Here is a 22,552-nt window from a genome sequence, read left to right as displayed (position 1 = left end):
ACTCAACAGTCTGCAGAGGACACCAGCAGGGAAATATGACGGTTTATTTTATCTCTCCACGGTTCAGACAGACGTCACTCTATTCCTGACTTTCATAAATCTACTTGACTCTACTGAGTGAGAGTCCCGTACATTTCATGTGAGGTTAATCAATTTTCAAAGATAAAATAGAAAATATCTATAAAATCATCTTTATGGAAGAACATTACATAGTTTTACTTAAGTGTGAGAGACAGTGAATGAGTGAGTGCCCTGACAGAAATGTGATATGTTTACTACAGTGGCAAGACCACTTTACCGGAACTACTTCGAGGCTCAACGTTTCTATGTCCAGTATGTCGTTACACAACACAATAAATGGCAGCGGTCATTATATGTATTAACAATTTTAAGCTTATTGACACTGTAAATAGTTTCTGGGTTATGCTCAATCGCTCTCTTCAGTTTGTCTCACCGCGCTATGTTTGCTGGTGGTCCTTCCTTATCTAGTCATGCGCCAGCACCGAGTTCTGACGTTTAAGCTGAGTTGGCAAAAAAGTCACAGTTGGCAGAATTTGGACTTCGTTAATCAGTTTTTCTCAGATCAATAATGTTTGAATTTGAATTAAACAAACTTGAAGCATAAATCAAATAGAATATTTCATGTGCATAGTGAAATATGATGCAGATACCTGATATTACACTAGACACACAAAAAATATCCTCTATTCAAAAAAGCGACTGTGTTCCATCTGTAAAAGCAATGTTTTGATAACAATGAAAACGTATAAAAGAGAACTTTATCGATTTGAAACACAATGACTAGACCCATGTTTGCAGACACCCATGGTATTTTTCACCTTCCAGTGGCGATCGTAAGGGTGGTTACTCTGGTCAGACCTGAATAACACTTCCTAAGTATGCTACATCTTACCGCAGTGTTTGTCATAGTGTTGAGATCTCGCAGTTTCACGCGGTTCTGGTAGTCATGGGGATTTTCAGACGGGTCAGAGTGACTCGTGATCTGAAATCATAAACAGAAATTTTAAACAATGTGCATGAAGGTCCGTGAATGTATACATGTAAGTTTGTTTGTGTATGTAGGTCCGTGCATACCGCTTGGCTCGTCATGACGAAGACCATGGGTGTAATATGTGAAGCTCATTTCGCTGTAATATTACCAAAGGCCGTGTAAAGGTACACGCATTCACTCTCACACAGACCCCCCAAGTAGGGATAACGTATGGGGTCGGATAAGTGGGTTGACGTTACTTTACCCCTCTAACATGTCATTGTAATTTGTTTCACGCACAACAGCTTGTACTGAACCGTCATGAACTGTAGTTATTTTACCCAGGTGTAGCCACACAATTGGTCAAGGCTGTAGTTATTTTACCCAGGTGTAGCCACAGATTGGTCAATGCTGTAGTTATTTTACCCAGGTGTAGCCACACATTGGTCAAGGCTATAGTTATTTTACCCAGGTGTAGCCACACATTGGTCAAGGCTGTAGTTATTTTACCCACTAGTGTTTGGTTTACTTACATTTGCCAGTGTTGATTCCACCAGATACACGTCATCGACGAAGGTGTCAAGACGTTCTGTTTTCTCGGTTGCTGTGATGTTGACTTCAGAATCACGGATGAGGAAGCCGGCGACAGTCCGCATGAAGTGCTTGTAGTCGACGATGAACTGCAGCAAACATAGGGAAATAAGGACTGCAGACAGCCATTTGATTGATTTAAACAGTTACACAGTTAAACAGTTATCTCGACCCGTTTCAACCTGCCAATAAAAACTGAAGTGTCGCAAGTGAGACCAATAACGAACCAAAGACCTGTGTCTTTGAATAAATGAAAACTAGTTTTTTATATATGAAATATACGGTAAACGATGTTTGGCTGTTCTCCAGGTGTACGTGTAACAGCTGTTTCATAAATCTTACACCCAAATTGGTGCGTGCACATAATGTATTTTTCATATGAATACATGTCTTATTCATGTTTGTCCGAGACATGTAAAAGACTTTCACTTTCACATGTAAATGTCATTCACTTCAGTCTTGGCTTGAACGCGAGCCAGTTAAATAACGCCAGTGTAAACAATGTCATACCATGACTCGGCGTTATCCTCAACCATGGGTGACACACATTCCGTCTGTCGGTCGTCTCATGCCATTCATCCGTCCCTGTCGTCTCCGACTGTAGACGGTGTATCTGTCCAACACTACACGTCACACTATCATTATGTCACACTAATACCACTACAGACCGTGGAGACTGTAGACGGTGTATCTGTTCAACACTACACGTCACACTGTCATTATGTCACACTAATACCACTACAGACCGTGGAGACTGTAGACGGTGTATCTGTCCAACACTACACGTCACACTGTCATTATGTCACACTAATACCACTACAGACCGTGGAGACTGTAGACGGTGTATCTGTCCAACACTACACGTCACACTATCATTATGTCACACTAATACCACTACAGACCGTGGAGACTGTAGACGGTGTATCTGTCCAACACTACACGTCACACTGTCATTATGTCACACTAATACCACTACAGACCGTGGAGACTGTAGACGGTGTATCTGTCCAACACTACACACACTCACACTCATTATGTCACACTTATACCACTACAGACCGTGGAGACTGTAGACGGTGTATCTGTCCAACACTACACGTCACACTACCTTTATGTCACACTAATACCACTACAGACCGTGGAGACTGTAGACGGTGTATCTGTCCAGCACTACTCGTCACACTATCATTATGTCACACTTATAACACTACAGACCGTGGAGACTGTAGACGGTGTATCTGTCCAACACTACACGTCACACTACCTTATGTCACACTAATACCACTACAGACCATGGAGACTGTAGACGGTGTATCTGTCCAGCACTACTCGTCACACTATCATTATGTCACACTTATAACACTACAGACCGTGGAGACTGTAGACGGTGTATCTGTCCAACACTACACGTCACACTACCTTTATGTCACACTTATAACACTACAGACAATGGAGACTGTAGACGGTGTATCTGTCCAACACTACACGTCACACTACCTTTATGTCACACTTATAACACAACAGACCATGGAGACTGTAGACGGTGTATCTGTCCAACACTACACGTCACACTACCTTTATGTCACACTTTATAGCACAACAGACCGTGGAGACTGTAGACGGTGTATCTGTCCAACACTACACGTCACACTACCTTTATGTCACACTTATAACACTACAGACAATGGAGACTGTAGACGGTGTATCTGTCCAACACTACACGTCACACTACCTTTATGTCACACTTATAACACTACAGACCGTGGAGACTGTAGACGGTGTATCTGTCCAACACTACACGTCAAACTACCTTTATGTCACACTTATAACACTACAGACAATGGAGACTGTAGACGGTGTATCTGTCCAACACTACACGTCACACTACCTTTATGTCACACTTATAACACTACAGACAATGGAGACTGTAGACGGTGTATCTGTCCAACACTACACGTCACACTACCTTTATGTCACACTTATAACACTACAGACCGTGGAGACTGTAGACGGTGTATCTGTCCAACACTACACGTCACACTACCTTTTATGTCACAATTTATAACACTACAGACAATGGAGACTGTAGACGGTGCATCTGTCCAACACTACACGTCACACTACCTTTATGTCACACTTATAACACTACAGACAATGGAGACTGTAGACGGTGTATCTGTCCAACACTACACGTCACACTACCTTTATGTCACACTAATACCACTACAGACCGTGGAGACTTGCGTGCAGTTCATTCGAATATAATCTGTAGATCGATCGAATAAAGCGGAGTTCAGAAACTAATCTCGGTGTGAGTGTGGAGGGTTAGGGGGTTGGGATTGTTCAGATCTTGTGGAACAACCAAGATCTCTGATTATTTGATAGACTATTGGTTGATACAGATCCATCACAATATTTCTTCATGTTCGTCACACTAACTGGTGAAGAATGATATTTTTAGGCATAATCATTGCCTATATATATACATGTGGATGTCGGGGCAATATTTTTCATAATTCCTGGGACCGTTTTTTTAAAAAAATAGAACAAATATGATGAGACTATTAAATCATATATCTTTGAAAAGCCTGTAAACAGAGCTTTTATTTGATATATAACATGACACAATTGAGTAGATTATAAAAACAAGGTTGCATTTCCATCTAAGATTTCGAAAGCGAAGATGACCCCTATGACCTTGAGGGTCGAATTTGACATTGTTGCACCACTGAGATTTTCCTAGACTTTTTATATGTTATAAAGGAATGGTTCAGGGTCTTAAAACAGTTGAAATCATTTCTGTTGCAATTTGTGGTGGGTATTCACATAAATTGACTGGACTAAACTGAATGTGACGTGAACTGTGAAGATATGGTGTACAGAACTCCACACGTCGTCTGAGCTGTGTACAGCCAACAACCTGTCAACTTCAGCCAGATGAGAAAACGTCACGACATTTTGTCAATAACCCTTTTCCTTGTTCATGGATGACTATCCTCATACAATTATAGTATATTGTCATCACAGTAGCATATCATCACAGTAGCATATCACCACAGTAGCATAGCATCACAGTAGCATAGCATCACAGTAACATATCATCACAGTAGCATAGCATCACAGTAGCATATCATCACAGTAGCATATCACCACAGTAGCATATCATCACAGTAGCATATCACCACAGTAGCATAGCATCACAGTAGCATATCACCACAGTAGCATATCATCACAGTAGCATATCACCACAGTAGCATAGCATCACAGTAACATATCATCACAGTAGTATATCATTACAGTAGTATCATCACAGTAGCATATCATCACAGCAGTAGCATATCAGCATAGCATCAGTAACATATCACCACAGTAGCATATCACCACACAGTAGCATATCACCACAGTAGCATATCACCACACAGTAACATATCATCACAGTAGCATATCACCACAGTAGCATAGCATCACAGTAGCATATCACCACAGTAGCATAGCATCACAGTAACATATCACCACAGTAGCATATCACCACAGTAGCATATCACCACAGTAGCATATCATCACAGTAGCATAGCATCACAGTAGCATAGCATCACAGTAACATAGCATCACAGTAGCATATCACCACAGTAGCATAGCATCACAGTAACATATCACCACAGTAGCATATCACCACAGTAGCATATCACCACAGTAGCATATCATCACAGTAGCATATCATCACAGTAGCATAGCATCACAGTAACATAGCATCACAGTAGCATATCACCACAGTAGCATATCACCACAGTAGCATAGCATCACAGTAGCATATCATCACAGTAGCATATCATCACAGTAGCATATCATCACAGTAGCATATCATCATGTCAGCACTGGCTTCAATGAATTACGTAACAGATCGTCCGTGTGATTCAGTACTGGTTGAAACACAGATGGAACTCGACCCAGCTGGAGATGTCAGTCAAGCCTTGTTTAATCCGCTCCCTCACTAACACAGATGTGTGAACCTGTGCTTCTGTAGACAACTACTTAAGACTGGGTAGGGGTTGGTGTACTGTCTACCCACAATAAACTTAAAGACCAGTACATAGAAATAGGCAACTATCTGGCTAGGGAATGGCCTCTGAAGCATTGTAATAGCATTGAACTTCAGGTAATTTTCAGGTTAGGAAGCGTCAAGCCGATTTCAGCAATAGCGACAATTGTATTCGATCGCGTGACTTTGTTGTCCTACAAATAATACCAGATGTGTTCTTTTATGATATTTTGTAATTGATAGACAATCGCCTCCAGGTCAAGCTATATACCAGCATATCACCTGAACGCGCACATCAATACGTCTGTCTGTCATTGTCTTTGCCTCAGTCTAACTGCAAGGAAATGGAAGCCTCACGCAACGGACACAGGCTGAGATGTCCTATCTACACGATATCTGTCGGCTCCTAATGCTCTTTCACAAAGTGCAGTATGCAATACATTGTGAACCAGATTGTTTCAAACTGTGAAAGGAATGTTCAAATTGCTAGTATTGAACTTCTAGAGAAGACAGGTATTCCAGTGGTGTTGAAATACTACAAAGTCAAGTCTACATATTCCATATAAGGTGGCTATTGTAGTCTGTCACTGTCAAACCTTGTATATTCATTTCTATCTCTGCCCGTCCCTCTTCACATATATCACACCGTCAACCCTTGTACATACAATTCTATCTCTGCTCGTCCCCCTACACATATATCACACCGTCAACCCTTGTACATACAATTCTATCTCTGCTCGTCCCCCTACACATATATCACACCGTCAAACCTTGTATATTCATTTCTATCTCTGCCCGTCCCTCTTCACATATATCACACCGTCAACCCTTGTACATACAATTCTATCTCTGCTCGTCCCCCTACACATATATCACACCGTCAACCCTTGTACATACAATTCTATCTCTGCTCGTTCCTCTTCACATATATCACACCGTCAACTCTTGTACATACAATTCTATCTCTGCTCGTACCTCTTCACATATATCACACCGTCAACCCTTGTACATACAATTCTATCTCTGCTCGTTCCTCTTCACATATATCACACCGTCAACCCTTGTACATACAATTCTATCTCTGCTCGTTCCTTCACATATATCACACCGTCAACCCTTGTACATACAATTCTATCTCTGCTCGTACCTCTTCACATATATCACACCGTCAACCCTTGTACATACAATTCTATCTCTGCTCGTACCCTCTTCACATATATCACACCGTCAACCCTTGTGTACATACAATTCTATCTCTGCTCGTCCCTCTTCACATATATCACACTGTCAACTCTTGTACATACAATTCTATCTCTGCTCGTCCCCTTCACATATATCACACCGTCAACCCTTTTTCGTAAATACAATTCTATATCTGCTCGTCCCTCTTCACATATATCACACCGTCAACCCCTTGTACATACAATTCTATCTCTGCTCGTCCCTCTTCACATATATCACACCGTCAACCCTTGTACATACAATTCTATCTCTGCTCGTCCCTTCTTCACATATATCACACCGTCAACCCCTGTACATACAATTCTATCTTCTCTGCTCGTACCTCTTCACATATATCACACCGTCAACCCCTGTACATACAATTCTATCTCTGCTCGTTCCTCTTCACATATATCACACCGTCAACCCTTGTACATACAATTCTATCTCTGCTCGTACCTCTTCACATATATCACACCGTCAACCCTTGTACATACAATTCTATCTCTGCTCGTTCCTCTTCACATATATCACACCGTCAACCCTTGTACATACAATTCTATCTCTGCTCGTCCCTCTTCACATATATCACACCTCTGTCAACTCTTGTACATACAATTCTATCTCTGCTCGTCCCCCTTCACATATATCACACCGTCAACCCTTGTACATACAATTCTATATCTGCTCGTCCCTCTTCACATATATCACACCGTCAACCCTTGTACATACAATTCTATCTCTGCTCGTCCCTCTTCACATATATCACACCGTCAACTCTTGTACATACAATTCTATCTCTGCTCGTACCTCTTCACATATATCACACCGTCAACCCTTGTACATACAATTCTATCTCTGCTCGTTCCTCTTCACATATATCACACCGTCAACCCTTGTACATACAATTCTATCTCTGCTCGTTCCTCTTCACATATATCACACTGTCAACCCTTGTACATACACTTATCTCTGCTCGTTCCTCTTCACATATATCACACCGTCAACCCTTGTACATACAATTCTATCTCTGCTCGTCCCCCTACACATATATCACACCGTCAACCCTTTGTACATACAATTCTATCTCTGCTCGTCCCTTCACATATATCACACCGTCAACCCCTGTACATACAATTCTATCTCTGCTCGTCCCCCTACACATATATCACACCGTCAACCCCTGTACATACAATTCTATCTCTGCTCGTTCTTCACATATATCACACCGTCAACCCTTGTACATACAATTCTATCTCTGCTCGTCCCTCTTCACATATATCACACCGTCAACCCTTGTACATACAATTCTATCTCTGCTCGTCCCTCTTCACATATATCACACCGTCAACCCTTGTACATACAATTCTATCTCTGCTCGTCCCTCTTCACATATATCACACCGTCAACCCTTGTACATACAACTCTATCTCTGCTCGTCCCTCTTCACATATATCAGGCGGTGGGGTAGCCTAGTGGTTAAAGCGTTGGCTCGTCACGACGAAGGCCCGGGTTCAATTCCCCACATGGGCACAATGTGTTAAGCCCATTTCTGGTGTCCCCCGCCGTGATATTGCTGGAATATTGCTAAAAGCGGCGTAAAACTAAACTAAGTCAGTCAGTCACATATATCACACCGTCAACTCTTGTACATACAATTCTATCTCTGCTCGTCCCTCTTCACATATATCACACCGTCAACTCTTGTACATACAATTCTATCTCTGCTCGTCCCCTTACACATATATCACACCGTCAACCCTTGTACATACAATTCTATCTCTGCTCGTCCCCCTACACATATAGCACACCGTCAACCCTTGTACATACAATTCTATCTTTGACCAATTGACAACATTCCTGTTGTTGGAAATCCGTACACTGCCGACACTGTTGGGTACAGCCACCCTTAAAATTCCTTCAACCCTCGCGCCCCCCTCCCGCCCCTACGCCTTCACTGTTTCCCCCGTCACAGATGAATAACCAGGGAGTTCCTCCAGCTTCCACAACACGTGGAAGGTCGTGCCCTGACTGCTTGACTGAGTCCTGTGTCTACAGACCGTCCCGATATAAACACGGTGTATATGTCTGTATATAACAGACTGGGCTTGGGAGTTGGTGGGGGACAGTACGTAAACACTCTTTGACGTTAAATGATCAGTTCACCCACAACAGCAGTTATTGGGATCCAGTTGCAGCATGTTACTTAATATTTTACCTTTAACTGTGTATTTAATCATTTAAATTCCTTATATTTATATTTTTATATTGTGCCTATGTTTATAATAACATGTAACATGTTATCTCTTTTACATAGCCATAAAATACATGTACACTCATTTTGTAAAATATGGTCTCTCATAACCCTTTTGGGTGGCATTTGTACTTTTACCTTTTTAATATTCAAAATGCCGTATTTTAACTCTTGCTGTACAAATGCTGAGACTTTAATAAACTATATTGTATTGTATTGTATTGTATTGTATTGTATTGTATTGTATTGTATTGTATTGTATATTTATTTACTTACCGGTGCACCTTCGGGGCGGACATAGTAGATCCAGGAAAGCCCAGTCCCTGACAGGTCAATCTGAAATATACAGCATATGTTTACATTAACTTTATTGACAACATGATGATAATTATATGGACATACAATTTCTTTATTCTGTGAAAGACGACGTTTCGACATAGATTTTAATGTCGTTGTCAAGCAAGTGATGAGCAAGCAAGTGATAATTCCTTGACATTCCTTGAACGACATTAGAATCAAGGACATGTCGAAACGTCGCCTTTCGTCGCCTTTCACAGAATAAATAAGTTGTTTATCTATAAAATTATCATCATTGTTAGTACTGGGTTGTTTCGAATATCAATGTGATACGGAATAATCACAATAACTATGTCAATACTTATATTCGTGTCAAGCGTACTACCAGGGTGTTGTTGTGTTGAGATGATGTGTACTTTTAATGATAGTCAGTCCACTCGGGAGAACAATAAGTGATGGTGTTTGTCATCCCTATATCTGGCAGGCTCTGCGTATTGTCGATGTACTCTACTGTGGGTTGTTCAGTCAGTGAGTCAGACAACCTATAACTGCTGACCCTCGATGAGCACCCATCCGTGTCCGTACACCCTGGGACGAACAAAACACGCCTTGTCACTGGCTGATACGAAATATGTTTTGACCCCACGAACTGCGATTCAGGCCATTAGTGGACACGGTGCCCCGGGCATCATGAATGTACCACAGTGAGATCAGATCCACATTTCAAAAGATATTTCTATTGACGTCACGTACGGCTGATGTTACGAACACTGTACCAGGAATGGTTGTCATAAGTAATATGTAACAGTTTTGGGGGTGGGGTGTATTTACCATTTTTTTACTTGTTTATAGGTACAGTACATGTGGTCAACGTATTACATTGATAGGTACAATTGTGCTGATATACAAGATTACAAAAGCAATCAATGATATTTCTATAAAAAAGTATGTATGTATGTATGTATGTATGTATGTATGTATGTATGTATGTATGTATGTATGTATGTATGTATGTATGTATGTATGTATGTATGTATGTATGTATGTATGTATGTATGTGTATATATGTACATATGTGTGTGTATGTACATACGTACGTACGTATATGTAAGTACGTATGTGTATGTATGTATGTACGGGTACGTATATGTGTGTATGTATGTAGATACGTATGAATGTACAGGTGGATATGCATTCAATTTGTGTCTATATGAAATAAGGATGACAGACAAAATCATTCAGCCCTCTCCTTATAGTGTTGGAAAAGTGTATGTAGAGATGACCAAAAGGAGAAAAATTTGTCATCACCACAAGAGGAAGAATAAACATATCTTGTAATGTAATAATACCTAATTATCTCCCTTTTCACATGACTGATAAAGGGTACAGTTGAATTTCTGCTGTGTCTAAAGATAACTTGCTTTACAACAAGTATTATGGCATTAATTGGAATATTATTTTTTCCTCTAATTCCAAGAAAGACATTCTGTTTTGTGAAATATAACGGAATATTCAAGTCAGTTAAGAGCCATGACTGGAGGTTTTTCCAGATATCTTGCACAATTTCACAGTCCCAAAATAGATGGGTAGTTGATTCAATGTTATATTTACAGAAACTGCAAATTGGAGAGTCTATATACTTGATCTTAAACAAAAGCTGTTTTGTAGGTAGAATATTATGGATAATTCTGTATTGTAACCATCTTAGATCAATACTATAGGTGCACTTCCATGGGATAATATTAAATATTTCCCAGTCCTTTGGTAGGAGATTTAGATTCAAGCTCTCCCTGTTTTTATTATAGTGTTCTATTTTTAATTTAGAGCATAGGAGTTTTTCATAGAAATATTTGCTACCTTTTTCACTGAACTTTAGTTGAGACAAATTAAAAGGGTATGTCGGTTTAATTTTCAAAGTTGTAGAATGTGAAATATTTATCTTTAACATGTATGTAATAATTGCTTGTTTGACCCCTTCAAAGGTCAGGAAATTTGTTCTGAGTTTATATAGATCTATAAAGTCATCAAAGGATAGAAATTTCCCTTCTGCTGTCAACATGTCAGATACAAACATAACTCCCTTGTTGTACCAATATTTATACAAAATAGGTTTGTTATCAACCAATATGTCATCATTACACCAGATAGACTGTGACTGGATTTCAAATTCACTTGTAATAGTATCTTTTTGCTTAGATGTGAACCAAGCCCAAGCAAGTAACACATCCTTCCAAAACTGATTAGTTAAGGTTGGAGTAACAACAGTTTTAATATAATTGCTGTCTGCAGACCATAGGTAAATTTCACATGTTATCTTTCTAAGAAAAAGATAGTCCCACTTATTTGGTTTTTGTAATAGTTTTCTTACCCATCCAAGCTTTTGGGACGCAATTTTCTCTTTGATTTTTGGTACCTTTAATCCACCATGTTTGGGGAGAGATGTAATAATGTCCCTTTTAACTTTGTCTGGTTTTCCTTTCGAAATAAATCTAAAACATAGCTTTTGAAGCTTATTTAAGACATGGTCTGGAGGGTTTGGGAGGGAAGGAAATAAGTGATTTAATTTGGAAGCAGGAGTGATTTCAAAACTGTGTTTCTTCCAAAGGAAATGTGTGTTTTTTCAATATTAATTTTTTGCCCAGAGAATCTTGCAATGAATTGTAATGTATTTAAAGCAGCATAAAGACATCTTTCAGAACCATCCAGTGTCATCGTCGTATCATCAGCAAATTGTGACATAATGTATTCAATATTATCAATTTTTATTCCTCTTATATACCTATTATTTTTTATCATTAAGGCCAAAATTTCTACACAAACCAAAAATATATAAGGCGATAGAGGATCCCCTATCGGAGGGTGATGCAAAGCCATTAACCAATACACTGGATTCAATCTCATGATAGAAAAGGTTTACCCATTGAATCAAATCTGGTCCAAAGTGATAGAAATTGAGAACATTGAGAATATATTTGAAGTCAATCGAGTCAAAAGCTTTCTCAAAAGGTCAATCAATAGGAGTAGTCCAGGGATTTGATATGTTCCGGAATGTTCCATCAGCTCATAAATTAGTCTAGTTACTTCTCCTATGTATCTTCCAATGATAAAGCCCTTTTGGTCTTCACTGATAATACCTCGGAAGAATAGGCTTAATTCTGTTGGCAATGGCTGCAGCAGCAATTTTATATGAAATATTTAGAATCGAAATGGGTCGCCAGTTCTTTAAAAACCTTTTGGGCTTATTTCCTTTACGAATACATGTTATAAGTCCCTGTTTCTGGGAGACAGATAAATTTCCAGTTTGAAAAGCAAAATTCAGAGATTTAATCAAGAATTCGCCAAGATCATTCCCCAAAAAATTTAAAATTCGGTTGTAAAACCGTCAGGACCTGGGCTTTTATCATTTTTCATATTTTTTAAGGCTGTCAAGACTTCACCTCTTGTTAATTCACCTTCCATACTGGTTGTTTGTTCATCACTTAGTTTTGGTATGGTAATATCTTTTAAAAGTTCATCTAGATCTATAGGACTTACATCTTGTTGTGTATATAGTTTTTCATAAAAAGATTTCACCTCTTTTGATAGAGTGTCAAGGTCATTTAGGACTGTTCCATCACCTTTTTCTAATTCTACAAAGGATTTATTTTAAAAAATTCTGGCTTCAAGCTTCAAAAAGTATTTTGTTGGTTTTCGCCCTGTTCTATCCATTTAGCCTTTGATCTGACTAGCATCCCTTGTATTTTCATTTCATTAATGTCATCTAAATTAGTCCTGATTTCGTTAATTTCTTTTAGTATATCACTTTTTGTTATGTCTGTATCTGATTTATCTAGTCTGATTTCCTGGGAGGCTAATTCTGATTCCAACTTGTTTTCTGTATGCAACATAATTTTCTTTTGAGTTGAGGCATAATAAATTGTCTTCCCTCTAATCATTAATAGTAGTGTTTCCCATAGTAATTGATCATCAATAGAATATGTACCAGTTGGTCTGGTGACTTACAGCCATTGTATCAGCTTGAATTGTTTTACAGGCGGGTACGGTTGATGTATATGTTCTGTACAGTCTACATTTACTTGCACAATGTATATGTTCATATAGATATATGATTGTATGCATAGTCAGGTTGTTGTCACGTTGTATTGACAGTTCTTGGATGCGTCACCTCGGTTATAACATGTCACTAACGTGATGATAAGATTGAAACTGATTCTGAACAGCAGGAGTGTAATAAATCCGCTCTTTCTAACATGTTTTTGTTTTATAGAAAATGAGCATCTAAACACACACGAAGAACTACAACCCTCAGTAAGCGCATGTCTTTTAACTACAACCCTCTGTAAGCACATGTCCTTTCACTACAACCTCCTGTAAGCACATATCCTTTCACTACAACCCCTGTAAGCACATGTCCTTTCACTACAACCCTCCTGTAAGCACATGTCCTTTCACTACAACCCTCTGTAAGCACATGTCCTTTCACTACAACCCTCAGTAAGCGCAAGTCCTTTCACTACAACCCCCAGTAAGCACATGTCCTTTCACTACAACCCCAGTAAGCACATGTCCTTTCACTACAACCCCAGTAAGCCCCAGTAAGCATGTCCTTTCACTACAACCCCCAGTAAGCGCATGTCCTTTCACTACAACCCCAGTAAGCGCATGTCCTTTCACTACAACCCTCTGTAAGCACATGTCCTTTCACAACAACCCCTCAGCAAGCGCATGTCCTTGAACTACAACCCCTCAGTAAGCGCATGTCCTTTCACAACAACCCTCTGTAAGCACATGTCCTTTTACTACAACCCTCAGTAAGCGCATGTCCTTTCACTACACCCCTCAGTAAGTACATGTCCTTTCACTACAACCTTCAGTAAGCGCATGTCCTTTCACTACAACCCCAAGTAAGCGCATGTCCTTTCACTACAACCCCTTAGTAAGCGCAGCGCATGTCACTTTCACTACAAGCCATGCCCTTTCACTAAGCCTCTGTGCACATGTCCTTTCACTACAACCCCAGTAAGCACATGTCCTTTCACTACAACCCTAAGTAAGCACATGTCCTTTCACTACAACCCCTGTAAGCACATGTCCTTTCACTACAACCCCCTGTAAGCACATGTCCTTTCACTACAACCCTCAGTAAGCGCATGTCCTTTCACTACAACTATTCAGTAAGCGCATGTCCTTTCACTACAACCCCTCAGTAAGCACATGTCCTTTCACTACAACCCCTCAGTAAGCGCATGTCCTTTCATGCACAATGTCGCTAGGAAGGTCTGTTAGAGGTCATTATCAGAAGTTCTACGTTTCTGTCATCAGAGAGACAGGTCAGGAGCTGTTTGAAAGGCCCCAAGCACTAGCGGGGATAACATCAACTCTCCTGGCGATAGTATTACTACCTCGTGTGAAAGTGATAGGCACCCGCCAGTCAGCCTTGAGGCGATTACCTCCTTGGATTGCCTATGTATGCTGTCTACACTTAACAATTATAGGTTATAGGATATTGCCTAAAAAGCAGCGTTTACGGGTTAAAGGGTTCTTTGACTACAATGCGTTAATTATGGTAAGATGCCTTGGATAAATCTCTAGATACGTCACATATGGAGATTCAGGTGTGGTGAATGTAGAAGGGTCGTAGAAGTCTAGGGCCTACTGTAATCTGGGACACAATCAATAGTGATCATCTCGATGTTATCCAGTAATCTAACTCGATGAACATGAGACACGACCGAAATGGAGCGCTATATCAAGAGATCTTCTATCGGGTTTACAAAGAACTGTTGATCAAACGTCATGTCCTGGAGCCAATTCTCATGACTTATACAATATGTGCAACTGAAACCAGTTAGACACTTGACAACAGATGCGATATTCATATATATATATTGTAGTGCCTGCAGTCGAGGGGTAACGCCAGTAGTCTCTAAAGGGAAACCTAGCGTCAGGAACACCTTGCATCACAAATACTGTTACGATGACTAGGCCAGACTAAAGGTCGGGGCCGAAATGTAAATATACCATGGCTAGCAGAAGCTGGTACATGCAGGGATCCGGATTGGTCGGTGTCGACAGATTCCACTTCATATACTTTGAATATTGCTGAGTATAACAGGGTTTCACGGGAGGTATGTTTTACGGGAGGTATGTTTCACGGGAGGTATGTTTCACAGATTTTTTGTTAATCTATGTGATCACCGTTCAGAAATAGGGGCTCGTTACGACCACATAACTGTTCACGACTGTTCAGAAACTACAGCTAAGTGCAGATGCGTGATTCTTGTACGCATGCGCACTGTGAAGTGGATGAAGCGTGGATGAAGAGTTCGGGCACTTCATCTTACTTCAGCGACATCAGAGTGTGTCAGTTTGACATTGGAGACAACAGCTGAGGCAGGTTTCAGACATTCATGAATGTGGCGAGAACAGCTTGATGCTGACAAACAATTATATTCACGGCAAACCTAGGTTTCAATTCCAAGTGAATTCGGCCGAGTCAGAGGTTGAAAGGCAGGCTCCATAATGATTAACAAATACTGTAACCCTTAACCCTTAACCCATGACCCAATCATTTGACCTCTACCCCTTCGGCAACAAGTGACCCCTAAGTGACGGACAGTTAGGACACCTCACGTTCACAACTTGACCTTGTGTACACATACCGGTTAATGCCCAGGGTGATAGTTTCTTTTGTATGTCCTCCGGTGTATTTTCTTTGTTTTAATAGGAACATCTTCCCAGATGAAACACCCGACCTTATGTCGTCACGGTACAGTGAGAGGTCCACCCACATTACTGAGACCCATTAGTCTGGTAGAGACATATAAATCTGTTTATAAGTATACACTGAGTCCCCCCACTGTACTACCTTCATTGCGGTACAGTGAGAGGTCCACCCACATTATTGAGACCCATTAGTCTGGTAGAGACATATAAATCTGTTTATAAGTATACACTTATCCCCCCACTGTACTACCTTCATTGCGAGACAGTCAAATAAACCTAGATAGACCCATTAGTAGAGACATATATTTAGAGAGGTCACATAAAACAGATGGGTAATTTCAACATTTAGAGAGGTCACATAAACAGATAGGTAATTTCATCATTTAGAGAGGTCAAATAAAGAGATAGGTAATTTCATCATTTAGAGAAGTCAAATAAACAGATAGGTAATTTCATCATTGAGAGAAGTCAAATAAACAGATAGGTAATTTCATCATTGAGAGAAGTCAAATAAAGAGATAGGTAATTTCATCATTGAGAGAAGTCAAATAAAGAGATAGGTAATTTCATCATTTAGAGAAGTCAAATAAAGAGATAGGTAATTTCATCATTGAGAGAAGTCAAATAAACAGATAGGTAATTTCAACATTTAGAGAGGTCAAATAAACAGATAGGTAATTTCAACATTTAGAGAGGTCAAATAAAGAGATAGGTAATTTCAACATTTAGAGAGGTCAAATAAAGAGATGGGTAATTTCAACATTTAGAGAGGTCAAATAAACAGATAGGTAATTTCAACATTTAGAGAGGTCACATAAACAGATAGGTAATTTCAACATTTAGAGAGGTCAAATAAAGAGATGGGTAATTTCAACATTTAGAGAGGTCACATAAACAGATAGGTAATTTCAACATTTAGAGAGGTCAAATAAAGAGATAGGTAATTTCATCATTTAGAGAGGTCACATAAACAGATAGGTAATTTCATCATTGAGAGAGGTCACATAAACAGATAGGTAATTTCAACATTTAGAGAGGTCAAATAAAGAGATAGGTAATTTCATCATTTAGAGAGGTCACATAAACAGATAGGTAATTTCATCATTGAGAGAGGTCACATAAACAGATAGGTAATTTCATCATTTAGAGAAGTCAAATAAAGAGATAGGTAATTTCGTCATTGAGAGAAGTCAAATAAACAGATAGGTAATTTCAACATTGAGAGAGGTCAAATAAACAGATAGGTAATTTCAACATTTAGAGAGGTCACATAAACAGATAGGTAATTTCAACATTTAGAGAGGTCAAATAAAGAGATAGGTAATTTCAACATTTAGAGAGGTCACATAAACAGATAGGTAATTTCAACATTTAGAGAGGTCAAATAAAGAGATAGGTAATTTCATCATTTAGAGAGGTCACATAAACAGATAGGTAATTTCATCATTGAGAGAGGTCACATAAACAGATAGGTAATTTCATCATTGAGAGAAGTCACATAAACAGATGGGTAATTTCAACATTTAGAGAGGTCACATAAACAGATAGGTAATTTCATCATTGAGAGAAGTCAAATAAACAGATGGGTAATTTCAACATTTAGAGAGGTCACATAAACAGATAGGTAATTTCATCATTGAGAGAAGTCAAATAAACAGATGGGTAATTTCAACATTTAGAAAGGTCAAATAAAGATATAGGTAATTTCATCATCGAGAGAAGTCACATAAACAGATAGGTAATTTCAACATTTAGAGAGGTCACAAAAACAGATAGGTAATTTCATCATTTAGAGAAGTCATATAAACAGATAGGTAATTTCAACATTTAGAGAGGTCACATAAACAGATAGTTAATTTCATCATTTAGAGAAGTCAAATAAACAAATGTGTAATTTCATCATTGCCAGAAGCCACACATAAACAGATAGGTAATTTCATCACTGAGAGAAGTCAAATAAACAGATGGGTAATTTCATCATTGCCAGAAGCCAAACATAAACAGATGGGTAATTTCATCATTGCCAGAAGCCACACATAAACAGATAGGTAATTTCATCATTGAGAGAAGTCAAATAAACAGATGGGTAATTTCATCATTGCCAGAAGCCACACATAAACAGATGGGTAATTTCATCATTGCCAGAAGCCACACATAAACAGGTGGGTAATTTCATCATTGCCAGAAGCCACACATAAACAGATAGGTAATTTCATCATTGCCAGAAGCCACACATAAATAGATGGATAATTTCATCATCGAGAGACATCACATAAACAGATGGGTAATTTCATCATTGAGAGAGGTCACATAAACAGATAGGTAATTAACTGATTTCCAGCCTCTGTTAATGCCTCTCACTAAATTGCTTTACATATATTTGCTTTACTGGGAGCAGAATCCGTCATTTGATGATTCGTGAATGAATCACTAAAGTATATGTTCAAATGTATTACAATGAGTTCACTTGTGTTGCAGTGTACTGTCATGTCTTCATGTACCCTGTAACGTGTTGACTTGATTTACAATTTGTTGCCATGTGTCCAAGTGTGTTGACATGTGTTCAAGTGGGTTGACATGTGTTCAAGTGTGTTTCCATGTGTTCAAGTGTGTTGATATGTGTTCAAGTGTTGACATGCGTTCATATGTGTTCAAGTGTGTTGACATGTGTCCAAGTGTGTTCATATGTGTTCAAGTGTTGACATGCGTTCATATGTGTTCAAGTGTGTTCAAGTGTGTTTCCATGTGTTCAAGTGTGTTGACATGTGTTCAAGTGTGTTGTCATGTGTTCAAGTGTGTTTTCATGTGTTCAAGTGTGTTTCCATGTGTTCAAGTGTGTTGACATGTGTTCAAGTGTGTTGTCATGTGTTCAAGTGTGTTGACATGTGTTCAAGTGTGTTGACATGTGTTCAAGTGTGTTGACATGTGTTCAAGTGTGTTGTCATGTGTTCAAGTGTGTTTTCATGTGTTCAAGTGTGCTGACATGTGTTCAAGTGTGTTGACATGTGTTCAAGTGTGTTGTCATGTGTTCAAGTGTGCTGACATGTGTTCACGTACATGTCAGCGTATCCCCGTGTCACTCACGGTCACACCCAGGTGTTGTGTCGGGTGTTCACGGTCCTGTGTTGACGTAGTGTTAGTGTGCCATGCTGGTCACAGACATAACATCGTACAGTAAAGACAGCTACACATACTGTACTTTGCTCATCACACGCTGGGGGTTATTGCCTTTGTTTGGAGAACCGTTACATCTACACTTTGATGTGAATGCATGTTACATTAGGTTTTGTGTGTCAATGGTGACGAATGTCACTGTGACCACGGGGAGCTACCACATGCACCTGTGCACCTGATGTCGTGTTCTATAACACCCGACCGTGCACATACGTTTTTCTGACGTAGTGGTATACACTGACAATGATTTCACAAGTTTCCATATAGCCATTTTATGTTCAAGGTGTGATTTGATTGTAAGTTATGTCATTTCTGATACGTGTTAGACCAAAACAGCCTTTGCATCCGTGTTTTAACCCAGTTACGGCCCTGCTTGTAGGTAATCTTCCCGATCTCGCCACAGTGAGTCGACACACGTACACGAACCAGCTATATAGACGGCCACTGTCAAAACACCGTCGGAACACTTCAAACATTTCACAAATATCAAACTTCAAACAAACACCCGGTTGCACGCGCGAGTTAAATCTAAGACTAGGCCTACGTTCCTGGTAGAACTTGGATTAACCCTCCCCTTTAACTCAAGGAATTCTTCCAGTAGACGTATTCAACTGGTCTATCATTCATATTCACAAAGCACATGCGACGTATATATTTATGCCAATAATGGTTGTCACCCCCCTCCCCACTCCAACCCCACACACACCTCACACCCCCACCCCACACCCCCTCTCCAATTAAAAAAATTGAAGGGGGTGACAACCATTATTGGCATGAGTATATATTTTGTCTGTAGATGGATATGCTAATAACCCGTCTTTATTTGGTTGACAATACATCTTGGTACTTGAAGTAATGCATTTACGTAGGGCAGCATCACCATCACAATGTGCGTCGTGTTTAATGTCCGTGACGGTCGGGGTAGGTGTTATGAAAGCAGGCCACGTGACCAAAGGGGGCGTGTCTCCCGCTGCTTATTTATAACCAGTTTAACGGGTTTGGCAAAAATTACAGATCGATTCTCGATCTTGTTTTCTTTTGGTATTCATGGATCAAAAATACATATGTACAAATCATTTCCAGCTCAAGGACATGGTCTGAGAAGACGCAGTAGGAACAGATACACACGTACCAGATCTGTATACATGTCACCGTCTTAGTTTGCTAAGTAAATAGCCTAGAAACTTCTATAGCTTTATGTATTATATAGGAAACTTAGTAAGGCCGTATGCATAGGGAACTATAATCGTATGTGTAGTGAACAGGGTAGAGTTCGAATCCCGGATGGGTCTCAACTCTAAAAAGTAATAGAATTTGTACTTTACTAAGAAAGTGTAATCCCAAAATATAACATATGTTACGTAGTAATGTAGTATGGTATATATTGGAAACGTAGTAATGTAGTATGTTATATATGGGAAACGTAGTAATGTAGTATGGTATATATGGGAAACGTAATAATGTAGTATGGTATATATGGGAAACGTAGTAATGTATTATGTTATATATGGGAAACGTAGTAAAGCGGTCCGCAAGATATGGGAAACGTAATATACTTCTATGTAATATATGGGAAGCGTAGTATAGCTTTATGTAATATACCAGAATGTGTGTGTGCGCGCGCGTGTGTATGCGTTTGTGTGCATATTCAAAAGTGTGGGCTTGTTGCACAATAATGGTTGATTTGTTACCCCGTCTTACTATGACTACATTATAATGCTGTTATATTGATATCTCGATAGATATACTTGGTTTCCCTACTAGGGCAAGGGTGTAGCTTGTGTCTCCGGGATTCCCGTTTTTTCGGATGGCTAAGTGCATCTTAATAACACTCACCAACAACACCGTCAACGTCACTATAGGATCGATGTTGTGTAGAACACGTACAAACATAAGGAACAGCGCCACCTACCTGAATCGCAGTCTTCCTCCAATCCAACCAATCTGTTCTCACAGAGAATGTAAAGAAGGCATTAGTCCAAAAATCCACGTGAGTTTTCCTTAGGGCATCTTCAAAGTCGTACGTGCTCTCATTCCACGTCCCGATGGCGTACCAGCCGCCGGCCTTCGCCACGATCTGGTCAAGGAAGGGGTTTCCCTGCAGGCCCATCTTACCGTAATGGTCAGTGCATGATGCGAAGAAGTCCTTCAGTTTCTTTTCTGACGCCCAAGACGATGTCCTGCTACTCGGGGTTTCAATCAGACGTCGCAGTTTTTCCTGATTTTTGTAGTAGATGTTCCACGCAGGAGTTAACTGAGACACATCTGGCTTCAGGGGGTTCTTCAGGGCCCACGTCCCGCATGCATATTGGTAAAAGTTATCACAGGGGTCCACCTTGTTGTTCATACTCTCAAGAGCATAGGCCGCACTCTTCATGCACGTGGGGGTCAGGCACAACCCCTCTGTCTGGCCACCCAGTACCCCGGGGGCCACAAGACCTGCCGCAGTCCCTCCCTCTCCCCCACCCGATTTGGCCGAGGCGAGCAAAGCAGCCAAGATGACACAGACCAGGAGCGCCACCAATGCCACTCCACCTAACGCAATCTCTCGCTTCTTGAACGAATAGCCATGGATGGACACGGCATCGTCCACGATGGGAGATTTGTCGAATTCTTTGTAGTTGTCAGCCATGGTAAGTGAGAGAGTAATACACCGTAGACGGAGCAACGTTCACACACCTCCTTGTTAAGCAGAGGGTGCGAGACTTCTGAGACCAGGTAACGAGCCACGGGCTTATAAAGCTGTCAGTGGTCGCAAGCCAGGCTCGACGGCTGAGCTCACTGAGCTGGGACAGCCTGGTCGTCATTATTTATGCGCTGTTGCATGCATGTGTACTCGACCCTAGCTTCGCCCTATTGAGCAGAACCATTCACTGATCAGTAACAATCGGGTGGTGAGTAAACAGGGTGATAACTGTGCCCAGCAGGGCACTATGGGGGCAGCGTTGTCGGCCCTGGGGCAGGTATTCTCCACCTGGTCAACTCGGAGAACAATACTGTGTAAATACGGCGTAGCTTATATCTGTTCACCAACTGTTGTGGCTACAGTCTGTATGATTTCCAGTGATTCAGTAACATCATTTCCACTGTTTCTATTCCTGTTTTGCTTGATAATCGAGACTTGACAATCATCTGGCGATATATTTACCGTTTGTGTACGCTATATATAGCCACTGTAATGGCGATAAAAACAAATTCAAATGATGGTTTGACGGACGTTTGATAAAAGCTCACACAGAAATTAATGCTGAACCATGAC

At 40.1% G+C, this 22,552-nt stretch overlaps 1 protein-coding gene and 2 long non-coding RNA genes across 3 annotated transcripts in view; all 3 read right to left on the bottom strand.

Annotated features, from left to right (window-relative positions):
* Positions 1-22,016, bottom strand: part of LOC124267685 (endothelin-converting enzyme 1-like) — a 36,208-nt gene extending 14,192 nt beyond the window's left edge. The window contains exons 1-4 of the mRNA XM_046702668.1: positions 21,206-22,016; positions 9,373-9,432; positions 1,525-1,671; positions 914-1,003 (exon numbers count right to left, since the gene is read on the bottom strand). Coding sequence (XP_046558624.1) covers positions 914-1,003; positions 1,525-1,671; positions 9,373-9,432; positions 21,206-21,925 — 1,017 coding nt within the window. The 5' untranslated portion in view covers positions 21,926-22,016. The remainder of the gene's footprint in view (positions 1-913; positions 1,004-1,524; positions 1,672-9,372; positions 9,433-21,205) is intronic.
* On the bottom strand, positions 1,678-2,559 carry LOC124267686. Its single transcript, XR_006896103.1, has 5 exons — positions 2,517-2,559; positions 2,439-2,476; positions 2,361-2,398; positions 2,283-2,320; positions 1,678-2,242 (listed from the first exon to the last, which is right to left on the bottom strand). It is a non-coding gene; the product is annotated as an uncharacterized LOC124267686 (long non-coding RNA).
* On the bottom strand, positions 6,883-8,271 carry LOC124267687. The gene is made up of 4 exons (XR_006896104.1): positions 8,072-8,271; positions 7,302-7,436; positions 7,033-7,123; positions 6,883-6,912 (listed from the first exon to the last, which is right to left on the bottom strand). It is a non-coding gene; the product is annotated as an uncharacterized LOC124267687 (long non-coding RNA).
* Positions 22,017-22,552: the final 536 nt, after the last annotated feature.

This window comes from Haliotis rubra, unplaced genomic scaffold (genome assembly GCF_003918875.1).
Source record: "Haliotis rubra isolate DU_JTF1 unplaced genomic scaffold, ASM391887v1 Scf133, whole genome shotgun sequence".
Classification (NCBI taxonomy): domain Eukaryota; kingdom Metazoa; phylum Mollusca; class Gastropoda; order Lepetellida; family Haliotidae; genus Haliotis; species Haliotis rubra.
The sequence above is the reverse complement of the archived record's forward strand: the minus strand, read 5'-3'. Positions and strand labels throughout refer to the sequence as shown.